The sequence below is a fragment of the Phocoena phocoena genome, chromosome 11, assembly GCF_963924675.1.
Source record: "Phocoena phocoena chromosome 11, mPhoPho1.1, whole genome shotgun sequence".
In the NCBI taxonomy this organism is placed as follows: domain Eukaryota; kingdom Metazoa; phylum Chordata; class Mammalia; order Artiodactyla; family Phocoenidae; genus Phocoena; species Phocoena phocoena.
Genome location: NC_089229.1, coordinates 382,069 through 406,186, shown reverse-complemented (window position 1 = coordinate 406,186; position 24,118 = coordinate 382,069). Strand labels below are relative to the sequence as shown.

The window sequence follows — 24,118 nt, the reverse complement described above, 5'->3', positions numbered from 1 at the left end:
TATTGTATATCTCTCCATTTATTTAAGTCTTCTTTAATTTCTCTCAGCAGCGTTTCATAGTTTTCAATGTGCAGATCTTTTTTTAAAAATAAATTTATTTATTTATTTTTGGCTGTGTTGGGTCTTTGTTTCTGTGCTTGGGATTTTTCTAGTTGTGGTGAGTGAGGGCCGCTCTTCGTTGTTGCATGGGGGCTTCTCACTGTGGTGGCTTCTCTTGTTGCGGAGCATGGGCTCTAGAGGTGTGCGGGCTTTAGTAGTTGTGGCATGCAGGCTAAGTAGTTGTGACTTGCGGGCTCTAGAGCACAGGCTCAGTAGTTGTGGCACATGGGCTTAGTTGCTCCGCGGCATGTGGGATCTTCCCAGACCAGGTATTGAACTCATGTCCCCTGCATTGGCAGGCGGATTCTTAACCAGTGCGCCACCAGGAAAGTCCCTCAGTGTGCAGATCTTGCACATATTTTATTAAATTATCCTGAAGTATTTCAACGTTTTTGAATGTTGTTAGCAGAAGTTAAATATTTTTTATTTACCAATTTTTATTGCTGGTATATAGAGATACAATTACTTTTTGGATATTGACCTTGTAACTGGTAAGCTAGCTGTTCACTGTCATTAATTCTTGTAGCTCTTTTCCGTATAGATTTCTTAGGCATTTCTGCTTACACAATCATATTATTTGTTAGTAAAGAAAATTTTACTTATTCTTTTTCAATCTGTATGTGTTTTATTTCTTTTTCTTGTCTTATAGTACTACCTGGGACCTTCGCTACAATCTTGAATATGAGTGCTTAGAGTTTGTTGTTCCAATCTTAGGAGGAAAGCATTCAGTCTTTTCACCATTAAGTGTGCTGATAGCTGTAGGTTTTTTAGTAGATGCCCTTTATCAGGTTCAGGAAGTTCCCTTCTATTCCTCATTTATTGAGAGTGTCATGAAAGCGTGTTGTATTTTTTTCAAATTACTCAAACCCAACCATATTACATGTAAATGATCTAAATATTTTAATTAAAAGGCAGAGAATAACAGAATAACAAAGCAAGATCTTATCAATCAGTCTTTGCTGTTTAAAAAGAAATACTTTATTATTTTTTTAAGAACTTTATTGAAGTATCATTGACAAATAAAAATTGTACATATTTAAGGTGTACAACGTGATGCTTTGATATATGTATACATCATGAAATAATTACCACCATTAAGCTAATTAGCATACTGTCTTGATTTTCATTCTAATTATCTGGCTATTCTTAGACTGTATTCTTTGCTCAGGACCACTATTAGGCCTTAAAATATTTTAGCTTCACAGATGCTATTTTCTTCTCATCCTATATCTTTTCTCTACAGTCTCATGGCTTCATTTATTCTCTGTGGCTTCATTTATTTCTCCACCTCAAACTGTTTCCCTGAGTTTACCGTGCATACATCCAATTGCCTACATGCCATATTTTCTTAGATCTTTCAAATGAATATCAAGCTTGTGTACAAAGTCAAAGAAGTTAATGATTTTCACTGCAAACATGTGAATGATGCCTTGTGAAATTGTGCAATGCAATGATCTTTTAAGATTTCTATATCTGTGAACGTCTCCAGCTATGTATGCAGTCAAGAACCAGAATTAATCCTTGACCTTTTTTCTCCCACATCCAGTTAGTCATTGAGTTCTGCCCCTGTATCGTATATTTACATAGCTCTCTATACCTGTTGTACCTAAAATTTTAAATATTCTATAACTGATTATATATTTGCGTGATTATATAATCATTACGAAACTCCCCTAGTAGGCTGAATTTTCACTGTTATAACCCCTATATATAATGCAGTTCTGGCTTATAATAGGTGCTAAATATGTGCTTTTCAATGAATTAACAAAGCATATGAGTAAAATTAAATATTTTATAAAATATTGTCTCAAGTCTTTTTTAGAATTATGTGACTCTTTTGAGGATCATACTTCTTTTTAAATTGAATTTTATTTATTTTTTTATGCAGCAGGTTCTTACTAGTCATCCACATTATATGCATCAGTGTATACGTGTCAGTCCCAATCTCCCGATTCATCCTACCACTTTAAATATAAAAATACAGGGGGCTTCCCTGGTGGCGCAGTGGTTGAGAGTCTGCCTGCCGATGCAGGGGACACGGGTTCATGCCCCGGTCCGGGAAGATCCCACATGCCGCGGAGCGGCTGGGCCCGTGAGCCATGGCCGCTGGGCCTGCGCGTCCGGAGCCTGCGCTCCACAACAGGAGAGGCCACAACAGTGGGAGGCCCGCGTACCGTAAAAAAAAAATATATATAAATGAAAATTTTATATATATATATATATATATATATATATGTATATATAAATACAAATAGTTTGACAGTAAAAGGATGTTAAAGGATATAGCAAATGTAAACCACAAGAATGGTATGCTGTAATAGTGTCAGACAAGGCAGACTTCAAGATACCCTATATTCACTTCAAGACACTCACCCACTCTCGCTGAAAACAGGGCGCATAGGAGCCACCTCTAGCTGCCATGTCTGGCAAGTCCTTGTTTGGAAACAAAGCCTTGGCTAGGTGGGGGTCCTCCTTCTGGTTCCTCTCTTTCCCTGGATTGTATGTTATCCAAGCACATGAGTCATTCTGTAGGGCCTTAGGAGAGAGGGCACCTGATGTGTGTGTGGGGACATCCATCTTTTCCTGAAGGTACATCTAGTAATCATTATTTCTGGTCCCCCAGAGTCTGTAACTAACACTGGCAAATACCGATCTGCACTCCTCAAGGGAGAAATAAGGAAGATATTAGGACCTAGATGGAAACTGAGTACAGGTCAGCTTGTGGAGTCCCTTGTGCTGCAAGTCCAAGCGGCCCCACCTCTGAGTCTGGTGGAGCAGGTGGGATTTTGTCAGTGAAGGGACTGAGCACAGGAGTGTGTGCAGAAGGGCAAGGCAGGGAGTGCGGTGTGTGTGAGAAGAGAGACACGGCATCCCTGGGGTCGGGGAGGCAGCAGGAAGTGCCCGGAGGACCTGGAGGCACGTTGGGAGAGGCGGCCTGGTGAGCAGTGGGCATTTGGGACTAGCACAGGCTTTAAACCACCGTGAGAGGGACGTGAAGACGTGTGTCTGTGTTTTGGGAAAGTGAGTGTGGCGCAGCAAAGACAAGAGGCTGTGGAGGGTGTGGCTGGACAGCTGAGGGGCCTGTGTCCGGGACTCCTGGGCAGCTGGGCTTCATGCACAGACACACTGGGGCTCACGTCACGTGAAAAGTCCTTTTCTCTTCTAAATAAAACTATTAGGTGAGTCCCATCTACTATCACCATGGTTTTGCACGTAGTGATCTGTGTAACATTGAAAAGGTAATCTCAAGATACAGGTGTAACTTTGTTGAAGATGCAGGCTTTATGTTTTTCATTTTGTATCCAACAGCGAAAACTTTGTTGCAAACCAACCTAGGCCCACAGACTGACGTATGAGACTCACTGAGTGCTTCAGGCCTTGTAGAGTCCAGGCAAAGGCAGCAGGAGCCCGCAGAGGGTGATGTGGGGTGCAGGGGAAGGGGTGGGTGGATCGAGAGTCCTTAGGTGGAGTGACAGGACCTAGGACTCAGTGTGTGCGTGTGAGGGAGGTGGGGGCCTCAGGGACAGCCCTGGCTTACTCAGCAAGGTGATGCAAGGAGACGAGGGGCCGAGTAGGTGGGGATGGCAGAGGGGCAGAGGGGCGAGCAGAGGGAGCTGTCCTGAGCGTGGCTTGTTGAGGTTTGTGCTGGGAGCTGCTCTGTGTCCTGTAAGGGATGGCCAGGCGGGTGCGGCCACAAGAGGAGGCGCAGGAGGGACGGGGAGGCAGAGCTTGTTACACTCCCGGGTCCTGGAGGCCGGAGGCACTGACCGCACGAAGGCCATGTGCAGGAAGCCCGAGGGGGGCTGGAGGCAGAAGGGGGAGGAGCCAGGGCAGAGCCGAGGCTGCAGCTTTTATTGGGCTTTCCGCTCCAAAGGCAAGGCTGGACAGGGTGAACAGCCTCGGGTCAGCTTGCTTGGATGATCTCAGCGGGCTCTAAGCTATATGGGTGGCTCCTGGTTGCCTGGTCCCTGGCCCTGGGGTAATGAAGGCAGTGGAACATAGTCCTCTGGGTGTGTGTGGGCCCACAGAGGAGGAGGGCTCCGGGGGGTCAGCCTGCAGGTCACAGGAGTACTCCTGAGAGCCCTTTGCCATCTCTAGGAGTTGGCCGCCCAGGAGGGGCAGTGTCTCCTCAATCAGAAAGTTTTTTAAAGATGTCAAAACATAATATACAGAAAATTAAAAATATATATGGTACGGAGACGTCTGGGGAGAGGTGCCCAGTGTTCACTGAGGAGGGGCTGGACGCTGGGGAGGAGGGTTGTGAGTCTCGCTGTTTGGGTGGAGGGGCATCCCCCGTCGGACATGTGGGCGACCGGCATGTGTTGGCCTCAGAGCCCAGGGGCTAGTGGCGGGAGCCCCGGGGGCCCCCACGGGAGGACAGGAAGCTGAGTTGTCCTGCCGTACATGGGGGAGTGCAGCCCGGGCCCCGTTGTGGGTGGACTTCGGGACCTGGGTGCGGGGGTTGCTGAGGCGGGTTCGCACCTGGTGGCAGTGACCCTCTTGTCTGCTCGCAGCTCTGTGGCCGTCACCATGTTCTGGAAGTTTGACTTGAGCACCACGTCCCACGTCGACAAGCTGCTGGATAAGGAGGACGTGACGCTGCGAGAGTTAATGGATGAAGATGACATCTTGCAGGAGTGCAAGGCCCAGAACCGGAAGCTGCTGGACTTCCTGTGCAGGCAGCAGAGCATGGAGGAGCTGGTGAGCCTCGTCACACAGGACCCGGCCCTGGGCGTGGAAGAGAAGGTCCGCTTCAAGTACGTACCGCGGCGCTGGGTGCCTGGCGCTGGGCAGCGTGCAGGGTGGCAGCGGGCAGGGCTTGAGGACGGTCAGAGCCGGGCTTTCTGACAGTGTGGCTGACCGTAAACGTTTGCCCCGCCTGACATGCGGGAAGGCCCCTCCGGTGGGCTTTGCTCCTGTGATGGTGAAGATTTGGGGATCTCCTGCGTGTGATTCCTCGCTCTGGATTACAGCGAGCTGCACCGTGTTGGAGTGTTTTGGGTGAATATGTGCTGAGGAAAGGCTGAGCTCCGACAGGCCGATGGGTGCAGCCTTGGCCTGACTGGTGAAACAGCCAGTCCCCAGAGACAGGCGGCATCTGACTGTTCGACCGTGGGGTCTTGGGCCTGGAGGACATATTTTGTGTCATTAGTGATCCTGACCGTTCTCAGAGTTTTTCCTAAAATGTTCCATTCAATAGTCGGCTGGGTTGTTAGGGGACAACAAAAGGCACAGGGCAAGGACTTAGGACAAGGGTTGGAGTGAGGACAGAGTGTGAATGGGTGGGGCCTCAGGTGACAGGAAGGACAGCAGAGCCGGCCTCTGGCTCTGAGGGTGCCTCTCTGGGCCCGAGCAGGCTCTGGGAAGCGGGGGAGCTGGGGCTAGTGATGCAGAGGGATTCAGGGCAGACAGGGTGCCCTCAGCTGCTCACGTGTCCCACAGGGAGTCGGCGTGTGGTGGTAAAGTCTTAGTTGGGAAACTACGGCCTGAGGTCAGATTCTGTTTTTGTGAGGCCTGCAAGCTGAGAATGGTTTTACATTTTTAAATGGAAAAAATAGAAAAATAATAATATCACATGAAAATGACAAAATTCACATTTCCTTGTCTGTCATTTTCACTGTAAAGTCTTGTTGGACACATCCGTGACCCGTTGGCCGTGACAACATAGACGTTCTAAAATATTGACTCTCTGGCCCTTTACTTTTTACAGAAAGTCTTTGATGACTTAGGAGGCAAGTAAAGAAGGACGGGGTGATGGGGAGTAGTGCTGCAGTTGTGGTGGTCCACCGCGCCCCTCTGACAGAGAGGCAGCCGGCGCTGGAAGAGGAGAGCTCTGCAAAGAGGCGGGGGCTTGCTTGTTGGGGAGCCAGGGGATTGGGGCCATGGTGATCACCTGTGATAGATCAGAGGCCATCGTCCCTGAGATGTGCCTGGTCAGCGCCTCTTATCTCAGCATCACCATTAGTGGGCCCCATTCCTTTCACTCTCTCACTCCCAAATGTGTCCTGTTGCTGACCCGTCGAGGGTCTCCCTGTCTGGAGGGTGTTGGCGACAGTGTGACGGGGAGAAGGGCTGGGGCAGCATGTTGTGGTTCTGGGTAGAGGGGTCCCAGTGTGGCATCAGTGAGCCAGGAGAGCTTTATAGTCAGAGTTTGGGAGAGGTTAGCAGTCAGTGGGTGAGTACAAACAAAGCAAACAAGGCAGTGAGAAAACCTTTAACTCTGAGGGAAGGATGCATGTAAGTAAGCAAATAGAACAGTGTTTGCATGTTCATACAGAGGGCCACACTGGACATGGATTTAACTAAAAATTGTGGTATAATTTTATAGAGAGAGGGGGAAAGGGCAGTGGGGTGGCAGGGCAGGGTGGCGTGAGGTGTGTGAGCTACATCTTCACCTTCCACCATAGGAGGTCAATTTGTAATACCTAATATTGCTAGATGAAGAAGTGTACTTGTATTTTATTTGGTAACATGGATGTCAGTAATACAGAAAATGCCAGGAGACTGTGGTGACTGTCTCAGGAGTGGGATGTCGGAGTGGGAAAGGAGGGGGCTGCCCTTCCTCACGAGCCCTGTCATACAGAGTCTTAAAAGCATTTGTGCGTATCACCTGTTTTTGGTTTTTGTTTTGTTTTTTTAATATTTATTTATTTACGTGGCTGCTCTGAGCCTTAGTTGTGGCAGACAGGATCTAGTTCCCTGACCAGGGATTGAACCCAGGCCCCCTGCATTGGGAGCGTGGAGTCTTAACCACTGGGCCACCAGGGAAGTCCCCATATCACCTGTTAAAAAAAGTAAAAAGCCTTTAATTTAAAAAGTAATTTTAGGGCTTCCCTGGTGGCACAGTGGTTGAGAGTCTGCCTGCCGATGCAGGGGACACGGGTTCGTGCCCCAGTCCGGGAGGATCCCACATGCCGCGGAGCGGCTGGGCCCGTGAGCCATGGCCGCTGAGCTTGCACGTCTGGAGCCTGTGCTCCGCAACGGGAGGGGCCACAGCAGTGAGAGGCCCGCGTACCGCAAAAAAAAAAAAAAATAAATAAATAAAATAAAAGGTAATTTTAAAATTAACTTGCTTTTATTAAAAATTTATTTGCTTTTAATTAAAATTAAATCAAAACGTCCTTTTTGAGAAGAGGAATAGGCTGGGTAGATGGATGAGGTAGTAGCTGAAGGACGAAGTGGAGTCAAGATCATTTTTTTAAAGATGCGAAAGATACAGATAGGCCCTGTTTCAGGCTTTGAGCCGTAGGTCTCCGTCGAGCTGCTCAGCTCGGCCCTCGGAGCGTGTGGCAGCAGCAGGTGACACAGCGGAGAGCGTGGAGCCAGTGCCTGCGCTGCTCTGCCTCTAGATGGCCGCCCCAGGCCACCTGGGCAGGGCGGCAGCACCTCCTCCAGCCGCCTTTGTGCCTCTGCAGCCCAGCTGCTGTGGCTTCACCCTCGTGGCTGCAGGCTGGTTACGGAGAGACCCTTCCCGAGAGCAGGGAGTGTGCCCGAGCCACACGGGTCCGGAGGAGCTGCCCTGAGTGGTTAGTTGTTCTGCTAAAGCCAGAAGCTGCTCCATGCAGGTGAGACCTCTGTGGAGCAGCCCTGGGCCGGGAGCTGGCCACCTGGTCCAGCCTGAGAGCCCTGAGGATGCTTCTGGCCTCTTTCTTGAGATTTCTGTGCACTTTGCAGAGTTCTGGACTATTTGAGAAATAAGACAGAAAAGCCAGCAGATGGACTCCAAGTTACCACTTCTGCTCCTCATGCTGGTGGTGTGGGGGGGGGGAATGTTGTTTTAGCTCTGAGTGGAGGGCTTCCTCTTTCCAAATCAGAGTTAGAACTGCTCACCCAGCGGGAAGCAGGGCTGGGTCAGGGCAGGACCCCAGGAAGGACCCCACCCCCACCCCCACCAAATAACCCTGCCTGCCACACTAAGGGGCAGAGCAGAGAGGACGGCTGAGCCCAGTTGCCCAGCTGAGCTGAGCCCCTGGGGAGCAGCAGGGCAGGGCCCAGAGGGAGGCGTGAAGCGGGGGAGAGGGAATGAATCCCCGCCGTTACGGTTCCTGGACTCTCCCATCCTCCCTCTGATAATTCCTGAGTCCACCTTCCGTGCTCCAGGATTTCGTCTTCCTCTTTTTTGTCTCCTTCCCCTGGCAAATTCTATTCTCTGGCAGCTTCCTGAGGAGGTCTGCGTGGGTGGCAAGGTTGGGGCGCAGCCTGAGTGCATCGTTCTCCTTCCTGCTGGCTCTAAGCTCCCTCTGGTTTCCAGTCCAGACTGGACATGCGTCTCCTGAAATTTTGAAGACTCCATAGGTGTCTTCGTCAACTGAAAAAAAAAACAAAAACGCACAGCCTAAAAGCTGAGAATTATGTTTTATTTGGCGGAATTTCTAAGGCTTCAAGCCCTGGAGACAGGACTCTCAGATTGCTCTGAGGGACAGCTCTGAAGAGTGAGGGAGGGGCCAGGATATATAGGAGTTTTTGCAACAAAGACCAGGTAGTCGGGACTTCAAAAGCTTACTGTTCATTAAAGAAAACCAGACATCTTAAGTTAATTTAGCACTTTCCTGTGTATGGAAAGATGCAAGAGTCTGGGCTCGAGACTTCCCTGGTTGGTGGTGCAGTGGTTAGGAATCCGCCTGCCAATGCAGGGGACACTGGTTTGAGCCCTGGTCCGGGAAGATCCCACATGCCGCGAAGCAGCTAAGCCCGTGTGCCACAACTACTGAGCCTGCACGCCTAGAGCCCATGCTCCGCAACAAGAGAAGCCACCACAATGAGAAGCCCGTGCTCCGCAACGAAGAGTAGCCCCTGCTCGCCGCAACTAGAGAAAGCCTGTGCACAGCAACGAAGACCCAACGCAGCCAAAATAAGAAGAAAAAAAAAGGAGTCTGGGCTCACTGAAATCATTCCTTTGATCTGCACCTCAGCTGTCTAGGGCCAGGATCCTGTGCTTTTCCCATCCTTGAGGGTGGCTGCCGTGGCTGAGCCGCTTTTCTCTCTCCCGAGTTCTCTCAGGGCTCACGGGGCAGGGCGGCTGGGGAGGCTCTAGTGGCTTGATGGCTGCAGCACCCTCTGTTTACTGACAGGGCAGCAGCATTTTTCGTTCACACCTTCTAGGTCCTAGTTCCAGCCCTGCTGCTGACAAGTCTGATGCCACAGTCTGCAGCTTTCCTTAGGGGCATTTTAGGGCCTTTTCTAATCCTGTTGCTCTGGAATTTCCCAGTAATGTAACTTTATCCCCTGGGTTAAGATAGGGGAATCTCAGAAGCAGGACCAATAATCCAGGAGAGTTTTATAGTCAAAGAGTTTGGGAGAAATTAGTAGTAAATAAGTATAAAACTAAGCAAACAAAACAAGGAGGAGGGGCTGGGAGTCTCACTGCACTGACCCTCCACCTGCCTGGTGGACGCTGTCTCCATCCAGGCCTCTCTGAGTGCTACAGAACGCAAGTGTGTGTGCCCAAAGCACAGTGAGGCCAAACAAACCGAAACGTCAGAGTTTGGAGCACAGAAAGGTTTTTTTATTGCAGGGACCTGCAGGGAGAATGGGTGGTTCATGCTCAAAACCCCCAAACTTGGGCTTCCCTGGTGGCGCAGTGGTTGAGAGTCCGCCTGCCGATGCAGGGGACACGGGTTCGTGTCCCGGTCCGGGAAATCCCACATGCCGCGGAGCGGCTGGGCCCGTGAGCCATGGCCGCTGAGCCTGCGCGTCCGGAGCCTGTGCTCCGCAACGGGAGAGGCCACAACAGTGAGAGGCCCGCGTACCGCAAAAAAAACCAAAAAACAAGAAACACCCCAAACTCCCCGATTTCAGGGGAGAAGTTTTATAGGGAAAATTTGGGGTGAGGGCTGCGGAGTATGTGGCTGTCTTCTCGTTGGCTGGCAGCCAGGTAACAGAGCAGATGCTCCAGGGATCTTGGGCTCAACCTGAAGTTACTGTCCTCCTGGATGGAGGCCTTGGTTCTGCTGAGGGGCTCACAGATACTGTTATATGTATCCCTCGAGGAGGAACCAGGACCTGTACCATTGGTTCTTGGCTGCCCCTCCCTTGTTTCTTCAGCCCCTCCCTTCCCTGATTAGTAACCGTTTGAACCTGCCCTTTGGAATGTGCGGAATGTCAGGGAGGCTGAATGAAGCCTATTTCCTACCAACAAGAAATAGTGGACACAGAAAGGCTTTCGTGCCCTGGAGGGCTCCACAGGATCCTTCTGGGTTTCTTGAGCTGTGTGTCTGGTTGCCCACCCTCCTCCCCCAGGACCCTGAGACACAGACCTGCCTCATGCGCCTGGCCTGCTTCCCTGGCCGCCCACCCTCTAGGTTCATTCCGCGGAGTTTCTGCCTCTCTTGTCTTTTCTTCTTTGCATTATGGCCACAAACCTCTATGTTCCGTCTGCCGTGTTTAACTGGAATGGCTATTTCCTGCATAAATTATTAGAGCAGTACCTGTTTTTCTGAAGAATAATTGTAAAATACTGATGGAGATCTCAGTCCCTCCACCCAGATGCAACCTTGTCTAAGTACCGCAGCACCTTGTGGCTCAGCTCGCCACACACGTGCGCACACGCAGAGGCTGGATGGGAGCCTTTCCGTGTGCTCTGGAAAAGCTTCTGTGCCTTTCTCTGGGGCACGCTTCTCCCTTGTTGCTTGGTGAGTCTTGTCTTGTTGTTTGGAGTCTGGTGGGCACCTCTCCGCCCGTGTCCTGTGGGACCTCCTGCCGGCCTTGGGTGCTGCGCTCCGAGCAGGCTCTCTGGCCTCTGCCCCTGGCGGCCCTGCACTGTCTGCTGTGCTGGTCACTGTGGGCCACGTCCACGGTACGGAGCTGCCCCATCTCATCCTCGCCTCGACCGCATGAGCTGGGCGCTGGCCACACCTCGTCTGGGCCCCTCTGTGTGGATCGGGCGTTCGCTCATACCCGGCTGCCTGCTTGGCTTCAGAAGGCCCTCTTCTCTGGGTGACGGGGAGCACCCACCCCACAGCCAGGCTGAGATCCTGTCCCCTGCCCTCCACGCTGGGCCGGCCGCCAGGCCCTAGCTGACCGCAGTGACCACCTGGGGTTAGGCCCTTGCTGGGGCCGTGTGGGTGGCTACCAGGAGCCGTAGGGTCACAGTGGCTGACCTTGACCCCGGGCTTACTGTGCGCCAGACGCTGCTGCTCTGCTTTATATGCAGCCTTGTGGGGAAGGCGGACACTCAGACCTCCATGTTCAGAGAAAGCAGCCTAGACACAGAAACGTTAGGTAAGGTGCCTGAGGCTGCACAGCATGTCCCGTGTAGCTTGGTGCCAGGTGTGCTCCAGGGCAGTCAGCCCCACAGGATGCTCCCGCTAGGTTCCTGCCTGCTCTGGCCCTGGGCGCCCTCACCTGTGTTCCCCGATGTGCTGAGTGTGGCACCAGGCATTGTCACTGCACTGCTATGGTGGGCTCTGTCCTGGATGCAGCAGGACATTGGGTAGGCCTGTCCCAGGACCACAGCAGTGACCCCATGTCTGTCAGAGGGTCAGGCAGGGAGCATAGTGGTATGGGATTACACGTAATGGGATCAGGATTATTTTGTGTCTGATCTTTTTTTTTTTTTAAATAAATAAATTTATTTATTTATTATTTTTGGCTGCATTGGGTCTTAGTTGCTGCGCGTGGGCTTTCTTTCAGTTGTGGCGAGCGGGGACTACTCTTTGTTGCGGTGCGTGGGCTTCTCATTGCGGTGGCTTCTCTTGTTGCCGAGCACGGGCTCTAGGTGCGTGGGCTTCAGTAGTTGTGGCACGTGGGCTCTAGAGCGCAGGCTCAGTAGTTGTGGCGCACGGGCTTAGTTGCTCTGCGGCATGTGGGATCTTCCCGGACCAGGGCTCGAACCAGTGTCCCCTGCATTGGCAGGTGTATTCTTAACCACTGCGCCACCAGGGAAGCCCCTGTCTGATCATTTTTATCAAATGAATAGTACATAGTTTACATATATTGGTATATCTTAATAATAATTGGCCTGCAGAGCACTTCAGAACTGGCACTGCACTGTAAACTGCTGACGAGGCATCTCTTCAGTGTGGGAACAAGCTAGATCTGTGCTTGTTGACATGTGGGGTCAGGAAAGGCTTGGAGCGGGGAGGACGAACCTGATGGAGGTGAGAGACATGGCAGGTGAGTAGGAGGGCAGAGGAGAAGGCAAAAGATTAGGAAAGGTTCCGTAGAGAATGGAAATAGAGTCAGAAAATGTGGGATGTCAGAGTTTAGGGTATGAGGAGCCAGAAAAAGGTATGATAAAAACATTGAGGTTCTAGTAGTCAAAAATGCTGGTTGGTCACAGAATAATCACATTTTTATTCTGTCCCAGGGTCTAGCCATGTTTGGTTTCTGCCTGTGGATCTGCTTCCTAAGAGGCAGATCATTCAAGTAGCTTCCTGAGCAGTGGGGAAGTCTCATTCACCTCCAGTTGCTTGCACTGTGCCCCTTCAGGTACCCAAACACAGCCTGTGAGCTGCTGACGTGCGACGTGCCGCAGATCAGTGACAGGCTGGGAGGGGACGAGACTTTGCTCAACCTTCTTTACGACTTCTTGAACCGTGAGCCGCCTCTCAATCCTCTCCTCGCCAGTTTTTTCAGCAAGACCATTGGCAGTCTCATCGCGAGAAGAACTGAACAGGTACTCATCTGCCAAGCCCGCGAGATGTGGGAGGGAGGCGTGGCTGACGTCGTCCCATCTTGCCCTCAGCCACTGCTGTGTGACCTGTGCATCAGGCTGTGGGGGGCAGGCTTCTGACTGTTCTGTGGGACACACGTGGAGCTGTGTGGGCTGCTGCTGTGGGAGCTGGGATTTGATTAAGAAAGTGGCTTCCCAAGAGAGACTTCCTCTGGCCGGCTCTGAAATAAGCAGCACCTCTGCCACCCCTGGGAGCTGCGCAGGGCCCCAAACTAGGCCAGCTTGTCCTGTCACTGACCATTCATGGGTGAGAGATCCAGGACATACCTGCATCATGGCAGGACATTAGGGTGTCTGCTGCTGCATCTGTGTGGGTGGCGGGTACCTGTATGTCTAGGGCACTTATTGTTTCAAAGCAAATTAAAGGAAATGCCTAGGACTTCCCTGGCCATCCAGCGGTTAGTATTTCGTGCTTCCACTGCAGGAGGTATGGGTTTGATCCCTGGTTGGGGAACTAAGATCCCACAAGCCGCGTGGTGCAGCCAAAAAAAGAAAAAAAGGGAATCGCCTAGTAATATTTTTCTGTAAAGCAGGGAGTGAACTCGTTTCATTCAGCTGGAGCGTGGGCCTCCTGGAGGCCACATTTGCTCCACGGTTGCTCCGGCCTTGCATCTGCCCTGGCGTGCTTCAGCACTGCACACCGTAGATGGCACAGAAGGGCCATGAGGTTTGCTGGCGCCTGTGCCTGTTACCTGTTTCAGGAGGCGGCCTTGTCAGTCTTCTTTCACCTTTATCCCTGCTCGCCATCCCCCAGGCACTATTTCAAAACAAACCCCAGATGGCATGTCATTTCTTTTGTCAATATTTCAGCGTGTATCTCTAAAATATAAGGACTTCCTTTTCTCCAGACATTGAGCCACGTGGTCATAACTAGGATGTACGTGTGGTCAGCTTGAATGGCTGAAGTGAGAGTGGTTGAGCCAGTTTGTAGTCCCAGCAGCAGAGCATGACAGTTCCTGCTCTTCCACTTCCTCTCCAGCCCTGACTAATATTATCAGTCGGTTTATCTTATCTCTTCTGATGGTGTATATAACAGCATTGTGCTTTTAGTTTGCATCTCCCTGGTGACTAGTGAGGATGAGAACCTTTTCATGTATTAATTGGCCATTTAGATACTTTTTGTGTGAAGTCTCTTGCCCATTTTCTGTCAGGCTGTCTCTTCTTTTTTCATTTGTAGGAATTCTATTTCGTGGATACAAGTCCTTTGTTGATTTTTTTGGGGGGGTGGGGGGCGGCCTGCCACGTAGCTTGCCGGATCTTAGTTCCCTGACCCAGTATTGAACCCACGCCCTCTGTAGTGAAAGCCAAGAGTCCCACCCACTGGACTGCCAGGGAATTCCCCCTTTGTTGATTTTGCGTTGCAAACATCTTTTCCCACTCTGCTTGCTGGGTTTGGTTTTGTTTTTTACTCTCTTAATGGTATCTTTTAATGAGCAGAGAGCCTGATTTTCATATAGTCCAAGTCATAACTCTTTTTGTTTGGTTTTTTTTGTTGTTGTTGTTTTGTTAAGAAACTTCTGCTGACTTCGAAATCATAAAGATAATTCTCTTACTACTCTTCTGTGTTATCTTTTAGAAGCTTTATTGTTTTACCTTCATAGTCCTACCTACAGTCCACCTGGAATTGATTCTTGTAAATGGTGTCAGACTGAAGTGTTTTCCGCATGGTTATTGTCCAGTTGACCCAGCACTGTATCGATAAGGCCGTGCTTTCTCAGTTGCTTCACAGTGTCCCTCTTGTCATAAATCAAGCAATCACGTGTGTATGCATTTCTTTTCTACTGTCCTGTTTGTAATTATGAACACAGCACTATTTAATTACTGTAGCTTTGTAAGTTTTGATGTTCGATAGAATTAGTCCTCTCACTTTGTTTTTCTTCAAGGTTGTTTTTACTATTCTTTGCCTTTTGCATTATTTTAGGATGAGCAAATTTTAGAGTGAGTTTGTCAGTTTCCACATTCTCCCCTGTTCCCCAGAAAAACCTGCTGAAATTTTGATTAGGCTTGCATTTCCTATAGATTGGGGTTGGCTAATTATGGCCCACAGGCCAAAACCAGCCCGCCCCTATTTTGTAAAAGAAACTTTACTGAAACACAGCTGCTCCCGTTTGTTTACATATTATCTATGGCAGCTTTTGTGCTATAGCAAAAAGCTGAGTAGTTAGGGCTTCTTTAATTTCTCTCAGTAACCAAGTTCTTTGGGTAGAGGTCTTACATAGTTCTCGTTATGTTTATCCTTAGGTACTTGATATTTTCATGTTATTCTAAACAGTGTCTTTTTTATTGAAAAATTTTATTGAGATAATTTTAGATTCGCGTGCAGTTTTATGAAAGAATGTAAAGCTACCTTTTGTACACTTTGCCTGGTTTCCTTCAGTGGTGCCATTTTGTAAAATGCTAGCAGAAGATCGCAACCAGGACATTGACATTTCACTTGCAGTCATTTGTGTGTGCACGTGTGTTAAGTTAAGTACGATTTATCACTTGTGTAGGTTCGTGTCTCCACCGTCAGTCAACATACTGAACGGTTCTTAAACCAGAAGGATCCTTTGTGCTGCCCTTTTATAACTACTCCCACCTTCCTCTGGCCTCTATCCCTTCACCCATCCCTAACCTCTGGCAACCACTAGTCTGTTTCATTTCAGAAATTTTGTTTTTTCAAACTGTTATTTAAATGAAATCATATAACATATAGCCTTATGGCTTTTTTTTCTAGCATACATCCCTGAAGAGTCATCCAAGTTGTTGTATGTATCAGTAGTACATTCGCTTTTATTGCAGTGTGAGTAGTGTTCCGTGATGTGGATGGAACACAGTTTGTTAAACCATTCACATGTTGAAGGACATCTGGGCTGATTCCAGTTTTTGGAAATTATCAATAAAGCTGCTGTTCTAATAATTTATATTCTTTTTACTTTTTTTTTTTAATTTTTATTTTTGACCACGCCGCACGGCATGTGGGATCTTAGTTCCCCACCGAGGATCAAACCCATGCCCCCTGCAATGGAAGCATGGAGTCATAACCACTGGACTGCCAGCGAATTCCTTATATTCTTTTTTTAAATCTATGTATAAGATCATACCATCTGTGATTAATGACAATTTTATTTTGTCCTTTATAAATCTTACACTTTTAGTCTCTTTTTCTTGCCTTGTTGCATTGTCTGGAACCTTTAATACATTGTTGAATTGAAGTGGTGATAGTGGGCCTCTGTTTTATTTATTGCCTCTGAGGAAAAGCTTTCACTGTTTTACAATTAACTGTGTTGTTTGTTGTGGAGTTTATTTTGTTTGTTTGTTTTGTTTTTTGGGGATTTTTTTTGCAGTATGCAGGCCTCTCACTGTTGTGGCCTCTCCCGTTGTGGAGCACAGGCTCCGGACACGCAGGCTCAGCGGCCATGGCTCACAGGCCCAGCCGCTGCGCGGCGTGTGGGAACTTCCTGGACCTGGGCACGAACCCGTGTCCCCTGCATCGGCAGGCAGACTCTCAACCACTGCGCCACCAGGGAAGCCCCATATTGCTTTCTTTTTAAGAATTTTTGTATCTGTGGCCATCAGTGAGATTGGCTTATAATTTCCTTTCCTTTTCTTTTTTGTTTTTTAATTTTTAATGGGGTATAATTGATTTACAGTGTTGTGTTAGTTTCAGGTGTACAGCAAAGTGAATCTATTATACATACACACATATCCACTCTTCTTTAGATTCTTTTCCCTTATAGGCCATTACAGAGTATTGAGTAGAGTTCCCTGTGCTATACAGTAGGTCCTTATATAATTTCCTTTTCTTAAAGTGCCCACATCAAGGTTTTGGAATCAAGGTTTTATGTCCTCATACAATGATATGGGGCATCTTCTCTCATTTTATGTTCCCTGGAGGAGTCCTGCATAAGATTGGGGTTATTTTTCTTTAAATTTTTGATAGAATTCACTAGTAAAGCCTTTAGAGCCTGGAGTCTTCTGTATGGGGAGGCCTTTAGTTAGAGATTTTGTTTCTTTTGACACTCTAGAACTCCAGATTTTCTCTTTCTTCTTGTCAGTTTACGTGAGTTTTTCAAAGGAATTTTTCATTTTTCCAAATTTACAGATATTGGCCTAAACTTGTTCCGGATAACCCCTTGTAATGGTGTTTATATCTGTAGGGTGTGTAGGGATGTTTCCTGGAGGCTTCTCTGCTGTTTTCAGTCTTTCTCTCTAATCACGCTTTTCAAAGAACCCCCGCCCCTGCCCCCCCACTCCCCCAACCCCCCCACCCCTGTTGCCTCTCTTCTCTCTCTTTCTCCTCCTTCGCCTCCTTCCCTTCACTTCTGGCATGAGGATTCTGGCATGAGGATGGTTGGGATCCCTTGCCTGTTCTGTGTCCCCATTGCCCCCAGTAGAGTCCTGGGTCTGTGCAGTGGCCTGGACTCGCAGGCACCTCGTCTCTGTGGCCAACTGAGCCAAGCTTGCCAACACGTGTCCAAGAAGGCCTCTGCCTGGGCTTCTCCCGTCCCTCTGCGCTCAGGTACCACACCCTGTGACTGCCCACTCAGCCAGCCAGCTGCGTCGTGTCTTGTCACCTCTGGTCACCAGCCAGCTGCACCCCTCCGCCTCTTGCTTTTCTGAAACCTCAGTCCTTTCCCTTCAGCCACCTGTGGGGCCTGTCAGCTTTCCGGGTTTGTGTCCCCTGTCCGGGAGCTGTCAGTGATGGCCACCCCAGGCTCAGCTCTTTCTGCCCTGGTCATTTCTGCTGGGAAGACCTGAGCTGGTGCATGCGGAGCGGTTGCTGTGCCATCTCACTTGGGTGCTGGGGCTGCACTCGTGCCCAGTCTCGGCGTGTGGCAAACTCCGCCAGCCCAGGGTCCTCTCAGGCCCCCACCGCCTCGTGGACTTGCCTGTGTTCTGGGCTCTGCCTGTCATTGCTGGGGGGGCAGCGGAGGGGGCTTTCTTACAACTCTTTCCACGTCTTTCCATTATTTCTGCTCACTGTTGTTGAAAATGAATCTTTCCCATGGCAGTTCTTGGGGGCAGCATCTCCTGGTGCTCAGGGTCTGCCCCGCTCACCTCTCGGGCTGTCTGGTTGCAGGTGATTGTGTTCTTGAGGAAGAAGGACAAGTTCATCAGCCTGCTGTTGAAGCACATCGGCACCTCGGCCCTCATGGACCTGCTGCTGCGCCTGGCCAGCTGCGTAGAGCCCGCCGGGCTCCGGCAGGAGGTCCTGCATGTGAGTGTGTGGGCCCCTCCTCCCTGGAGCCCCTCCCCGTCTGTGCGGGTTCTGCACATTCTCCGAGTGTGGAGTAAGTGCCTCCTGGTATGAGGAGGCTGGAGCTGGTGAAGCAGCACTGGAGTGCCCAGCACCCCAGTTTTCCACCCCGCAGGACCTTCCCCTCCTGATGAGAACCGCTCAGGGGTTCTTGTCAAGGCTTGTCTTTGAGGCTGGGTCTGGCATCTGCACCTTTTCTCTTGTCCTGCCTCAGTCCCTTCATTAGCAGAGAGCAGAAGTGGGCTTCCTCACTTGTGCCCCACCCCCAGGGCTGCTAGGTCTCCATTGGGCCCTGTGCCCGAGTACGTGCCCGAGAGGAAACAGTCGCCGAAGAGGATTCCATGCAGAGAAGTTTCGAAGACCAGAGTTGGCCTGTTGTTTGTCCTGGAGCATGTACCTGTGTCTGTCCTGACAGTATTCACAGCGAGAGGGGCTCCCCATAGCTCCCTGAGGGCTTTCCCAGAAAAGGGGAGGGTGCTCAACCCCAAGAAGCCCAGGAAATCAGTGCCGGACAGAGTCTGCTGCTGTTGGACAGGTGTTGTTTGTAATGCAGCTTAAGATAGAATAAGTAAACCATTGGTCCTTCTTGACGGTTTTCCAGCTCCTGGAATTAGGTGAAAGTTGTCGCTCTCGGACTCATAACCCGCTTCGTTATGGAGCGGCCTCCCACTGGGAGTTAATCACAGCAGCCAATGTGGCACAGTGAGAGCCACACGAGCTCAGCCGTTGCTGAACGTTAGCGGGAAGCCTGCCCTGACTACACTGAGCCTGTTTTTGGCTAAGGAAGTGCGTAGAGGAGCCGGACTGACCTGGAAAGGCCCGGGCGCTGCAGGGAGCAGCTGGGCTGTGTGCTGGGAGAGCCCCACCGGCGCGGGTGGCTCCAGGCTCCGCTTCGGAGACGTCCTAAAAACAGAGCTCACGTGTGTTTAAGAGTCTGGACCATTAGGGCATGTGGAAGGGGATCCCCTCCTTTACAGTCTTTGGGTCACTCCAGAATTCGGCCACTGCTTGTGCTTTCAGGGTCTGGGTGGACGCACGTGTTGGGTGAAGTATCTCTGTGCCAGAACCTGGCGCGTGGATTTCTGTTGCACTGAAGGACTTTCCTTCCATTTCGTCAGGTGTGAGCGGAGTCACTTACAGGCCTCCTTTTCCCTTTCAGTGGCTTAATGAAGAGAAGCTCATCCAGAGGCTCGTGGAATTGATCCACCCGAGTCAGGATGAAGATGTGAGTATGGGCTCGTGGACCCCACCTTTGAGCAGGCGCCCCTCGCTCAGGGCTGGCGGAGAGCGCTCTCCACTGCTGTCTGAGGGGGCAAGTCACTCCTTTCCTCAGATGCTCTTCCTTTAATCAAGCACTGACTTGCAGACTTTTTTTTTCTAAAATATAATACATACATATTATAAAAAAACAGTCTGAACAGAATTGTATGTTATCTATGGCTGAGTAACAGATGACCCCAAAACTTAGTTGCTTATAAGTATTTTTTATCTCAGTTTTTATGGGCCAGGGGTCACAGATCCTCTGCCCAGGGTCTCTCACAAGACTGTGGTCACCTCAGGGCTCAACGAGGGGAGGGTCTGCCCCCAGGGTCACCGGTGGCTCTGCAGGACTCAGTTCCTTATTTTATTTATTTATTTGTTTATTTTTATTTCTTGGCTGTGTGGCATGTGGGATTTTAGTTCCTTGACCAGGGATCGAACCCACGCCCCCTACCCATACCCCTTGCGTTGGAAACACAGAGTCTTAACCACTGGACCGCCAGGGAAGTGCCAGGACTCAGCTTCCTGAGGGCTGCTGGCTGAGGCTGCCCTTGGCCCCATGCCCCCGGGCCTCTCCGCAGGGCAGCTCGCGGCCTGCTGCCGCGTCCTCTGGGGCAGGCACCTGACCTACAGGTGACAGTCCTCGCCAGCGTGCCGCTGCCGTGAGTGCCGCTTCTAGCCTGCGCTCGAGGAGATGGGGTCTACAGGGGCGTGAGCTCCGGAGGGAGCGTGTGGGGTGGCAGTGGGTCTCCTGTCAGCCCCTGCCCGCTCCTTGCGGTATCACAGTTGAGAGTGTGGGGAATATCCCAATAGGCCTTTTCCTCCACGTGACAACTGCACACAGCTGCTCACGCACGGCCTCCTTAGCACTTTGGAGAGCGGTGGTCCTGACTCATATCTGAGCCTTTGCTGCTGCCTGGCTGTGCTGTTTGGGGCTCTTTTGGCCCACGGGCCTTGCCAGGCAGCCGGGCAAGGGTGTCTGTGCTCCAGATCTGGGAAGGGAGATGCCCCTCCACCAGTGTGAACGCTGTGAGCTGACTGGTCCTTTCCCAGTCCTCGAGGCAGCTGGGAGGCCGCGGAGGCAACCTGGCTGCTTTCAGTCTTGCCTAAAACAGTCACGAAGCACTTCCTTCAGCTCGGTTTCCCGTGGCACGCACGTGAAGGCTGCTTGTTAGGTGCTCGCTGCGCCGAGCCGGTGGCTGAGTTTCTCTCTGACCCTGTCCATCTGCTCCACGGACTCAGCCCACGTGGCTGGCAAAGGCACCGGATACAAGGTTCTGAATTTTTATGGGCTTAATGTTTCTCTAGAAAAGTTGAGTCCTTTATTTTCTCTGTAGCAACTGTCCTGTTTTCTTGAGCTCACAGGACCCACCCTGTGTGTTAATAGCCACTTGTTGTGTCAGTACCACAGGCACACTCGCGGTGTCTGTCTGAGGGTATAGAACGGTGTCTGCGTGGCGTGCTCGACCGTCGAGGCCCCGTGGGAGCTATTGGGGGGCGGCCAGATCTGCGCCCCACGGTGAGAGGCAGGCCAGGCTGAGACGAGCCGCCCTCGAGTCCAGCGCCTCAGCAGACCTGCCGCAGCAGCCGCTCTGACCGTGCGGCAGGCCGGCCCTGAAGGCGGCTCTTCGTCCCTGTCATTTCAGCGGCAGTCCAACGCTTCGCAGACGCTCTGCGACATCGTCAGGCTGGGCAGGGAGCAGGGCAGCCCGCTGCAGGAGGCTCCAGAGCCAGACCCCCTCCTCACGGCGCTGGAGTCGTGAGTGTGGGCTGCGGCGCTGGGGGGCCTGGGCTGAGGGCCAGGGACACCGCCACCTCCTCTGATCGTTTCTGAGGAACTCGCCCCGATCCACAGTTAACTTGATGGGCCTCTTTCTCACGGGAGGTGTCTCCTGGCAGGTTCAGAGAATGCGGGCCCCCGGGGCAGCCGTGTCCTAAAAACCCTGGGTGCGTGGCCTGAGCCCCGAGCGGGGCCTCTGCGGGATTCAGGGTGCTGCTTCTTCGGCGGGGGTGGGGGTGGGGTCTGTGCACTCCCCCGCCAGCCAGTGACCTTGCGCGTGTCCGACAGGCAGGACTGCGTGGAACGGCTACTGAGGAACATGTTTGACGGTGCCCAGACCGAGCTCTGCCTCGTCAGCGGGACCCAGGTGTTACTGACCTTGCTTGAGCCCCGGCGGGCGGGGTGAGTGTCTCCGGAGAAGGAGAGCGCTGCCACTTCAGTGGAGCGGCCGGGTGTGCTGTTTGTGCTTTTAATGTTTCTAATGATGCAGGTGATCATGGGGACAGACTCTCCTTGTTGAAAAGATAAACTTGACGGCTGTAAAGTCCCCTTTGACCTTCGCCATCAATCACATTCCCACCTCAGCCCAAAGACACCCCAAAGTGTTTATAGACGTGTGTGCAGAACAGGCACGGCCAGTGGGCTTCCCCAAGGACTGTCCCGATGAGTACCCCCAGCACGTGTGTGTGTGTGTGTGTGTGTGTGTGTGTGTCTCTGTGTGTATATGTGTATATGTGTGTGTATATGTACGCGCGTGTGTGCGCGAACGCACGTGTGTATGTGTGTTTGCATGTGCGCTTCTGTCTGCTCTGTCCTGTCACGTGCCGTGCTGGTGGTCTGATTTCCAAGGAGACTGCAGTTCCCTCATGTCCTCGCTCTGGAAGGAGCTTCGCTGTAGCCCCCAGCACTGATAGCCTGTGCTGTTTTTTTAAAGAAAAGGAACAACCAGAAAATAACAAGAAATTGACTTAATCTCAATGGTGAGATTAATTAGCAGTCTCCTTCTCTCCCTCTGGTACCCAATACATGTTTATTAGTTTATTACCTAAAGAGAGAATTATGACGTCATCATCGTTTAGTTAGAAACCAGAATATTGCTTATTCATCTTTATGAGCCCAGGAAGGCTGGGCCCTTCCCGCAGGAAGTGGGGACTCTGGTGAGTGCCTCGCCTGCGATGCAGGGACAGGGTGACAATGCAGAAAACAGATGAGCCGGTTCATTCTCTCTGCTTTTTTATCCTTTTATGTGGCCTCTTTTATCCTTTTATGGCCAGTCCTGTCTATTTCCCAGCCGAGGAGTGGGGTCGACAGTGAAGGTTTTCAAGGTGGGAGGAGGGAGCAGAGCTGCTTTGAGGGTGTGACGCCCACAGCCCGTCAGGGCCATCGCCTGGGCACGGCCCCCACGCCCATACGGTCAGCAGCCTCCCTGGAGACGACAAGTGGGCACTTCGGGAGGGGGTGTGGTGTAATGGGACTAGTGTCCCCGTATCCAGCTACCTCTGGTCCACAGGATGGAGGGCTTGCTGGACTCCTGCTCTCAGGGACTGGACAGGCTGTGTGCCGTCAGCTCCGGCGTCCTGCGCGGCATCGAGCCACGGCTGAAGGACTTCCACCAGCTTCTGCTCAGCCCGCCAAAGGTAGGTGCCCCGAGCAAAGGTCGGGGGCTCTGGAGACCTCGTGGGCCGGGTCGCTCACAAGGCAAAGACCCCACTCGCCACCCAGGATGACAAGCGCACTCAGACCCCATCTGCCGAGTGTCCATCTTCTCTTTGGAGAGTTGGACGGTTCGCCACCCCCTCCCAGGCAACTGCTGCCTTCTGACAGCGGGGTGTCCGAGAGCCCGAGTGCACTGGAGACCCGGCCTCTTGAGTTGGGGGCACCCAGCCAAGGAGTGAGGGGGTCCCAGAGGAGACCCTTTGCTCAGCTGAGCAGCGGTGGTCACGGTGAGGAAGACCCAGTCCCTCTGCGCCTCAGTGCCCCGGGCACAGCCCCTTCGCCTCTCCTGGTGCCTCTCTTGGGCACCCGCCGTGGTCTACTATACTGTTTCTTACATATATCAGCTTGTGGTGTGCCTTCCCCACTAGAAAGGAGGACTCATGAAGTCAGGGATTCTGGAACATTCTGCTAATGAAAAGGTAGATGCACTGTGCTCCGTGTGTGGGATCACCCCATCTCACGAGGCCACCCTTGTCGTCAGTCTCCTCCGTCTTATATGCTGAGGTCACATCCCTTCGGCTGGCAGGCTGAGACCAGAGTGCCCTAGGCACCCAGGAGCAGCGGCCCACCCTCACTCAGTCTTGTGAGCCCTGAGGGGAGCGGTGGGGCTCTTAACCTGACTGACCCCTTGTTCCCTCCTGCAGACCACGTTGCCTTGAGGACCCCTCCCCGGCTGGGCCACGTCACGCAGCAGCGGCCCTGGCCCTTCGACCAGGGTCAGGTCAAAGAGAAGCCCACACATGGATGGTGATCACACCGGTCACAAGGCTCTAACTGGGCAGTCCTTTTGTGTTTGCAGAAAGCAGCGATCCTGACCACCATTGGCGTGCTGGAGGAGCCCCTGGGTAACGCCCGCCTGCACGGAGCTCGCCTCGTGGCCGCCCTGCTGCACACAAACACGCCCAGCATCAACCAGGAGCTCTGCCGGCTCAACACCATGGGCTTGCTGCTGGTGAGCGGACACCTGCCCAGCCTGGGACCTCAGCGCCCAGGTGAAGGCCTGCCCGAAGGGAGGCTCTGCTTCGGTCCTGGGGCAGGCACAGTCTGTGCAGAGACCGCGTCCTGCCCCCCAGGCTTGACGCCAGGTCACTGGTGAGGCGCACCGAGTGATGCTGGGACCCGCCTCCGTGTAGGCTCATGCAGGGCTGCCCTGGAAGCAGAGGGAGCCGGTAATATGGTCCCTCCCCTTTCTGATTTCTGCCTTAATAGAGAACTTTGAAGCTCTTCAGCCTAAAACGCCCTGAAGAGCTGCTCCTCGTCCCCACAGTAAAGGCAGAGCCTGTGGGGAGCTCCTCTGGCGGGCCTGCCCTGGGGGTCTGAGGGAGGGTCTGCAGGCAGTGACCACAGGGCG

General features: G+C 51.8%; 1 protein-coding gene and 1 pseudogene across 1 annotated transcript in view; one reads left to right on the top strand and one right to left on the bottom strand.

Annotated features, from left to right (window-relative positions):
- LOC136130689 (ATP synthase subunit g, mitochondrial pseudogene) overlaps positions 1–4,191 on the bottom strand; it is a 35,594-nt pseudogene extending 31,403 nt beyond the window's left edge.
- A 438-nt stretch (positions 4,192–4,629) lies between these two features.
- The window catches only part of PPP6R2 (protein phosphatase 6 regulatory subunit 2), a 39,578-nt gene continuing 20,089 nt past the window's right edge, over positions 4,630–24,118 (top strand). Inside the window, exons 1-8 of the mRNA XM_065888407.1 lie at positions 4,630–4,856; positions 12,529–12,715; positions 17,835–17,972; positions 19,171–19,236; positions 20,918–21,030; positions 21,340–21,453; positions 22,562–22,688; positions 23,567–23,719. Of these exons, the coding sequence (XP_065744479.1) occupies positions 4,630–4,856; positions 12,529–12,715; positions 17,835–17,972; positions 19,171–19,236; positions 20,918–21,030; positions 21,340–21,453; positions 22,562–22,688; positions 23,567–23,719 (1,125 nt within the window). The remainder of the gene's footprint in view (positions 4,857–12,528; positions 12,716–17,834; positions 17,973–19,170; positions 19,237–20,917; positions 21,031–21,339; positions 21,454–22,561; positions 22,689–23,566; positions 23,720–24,118) is intronic.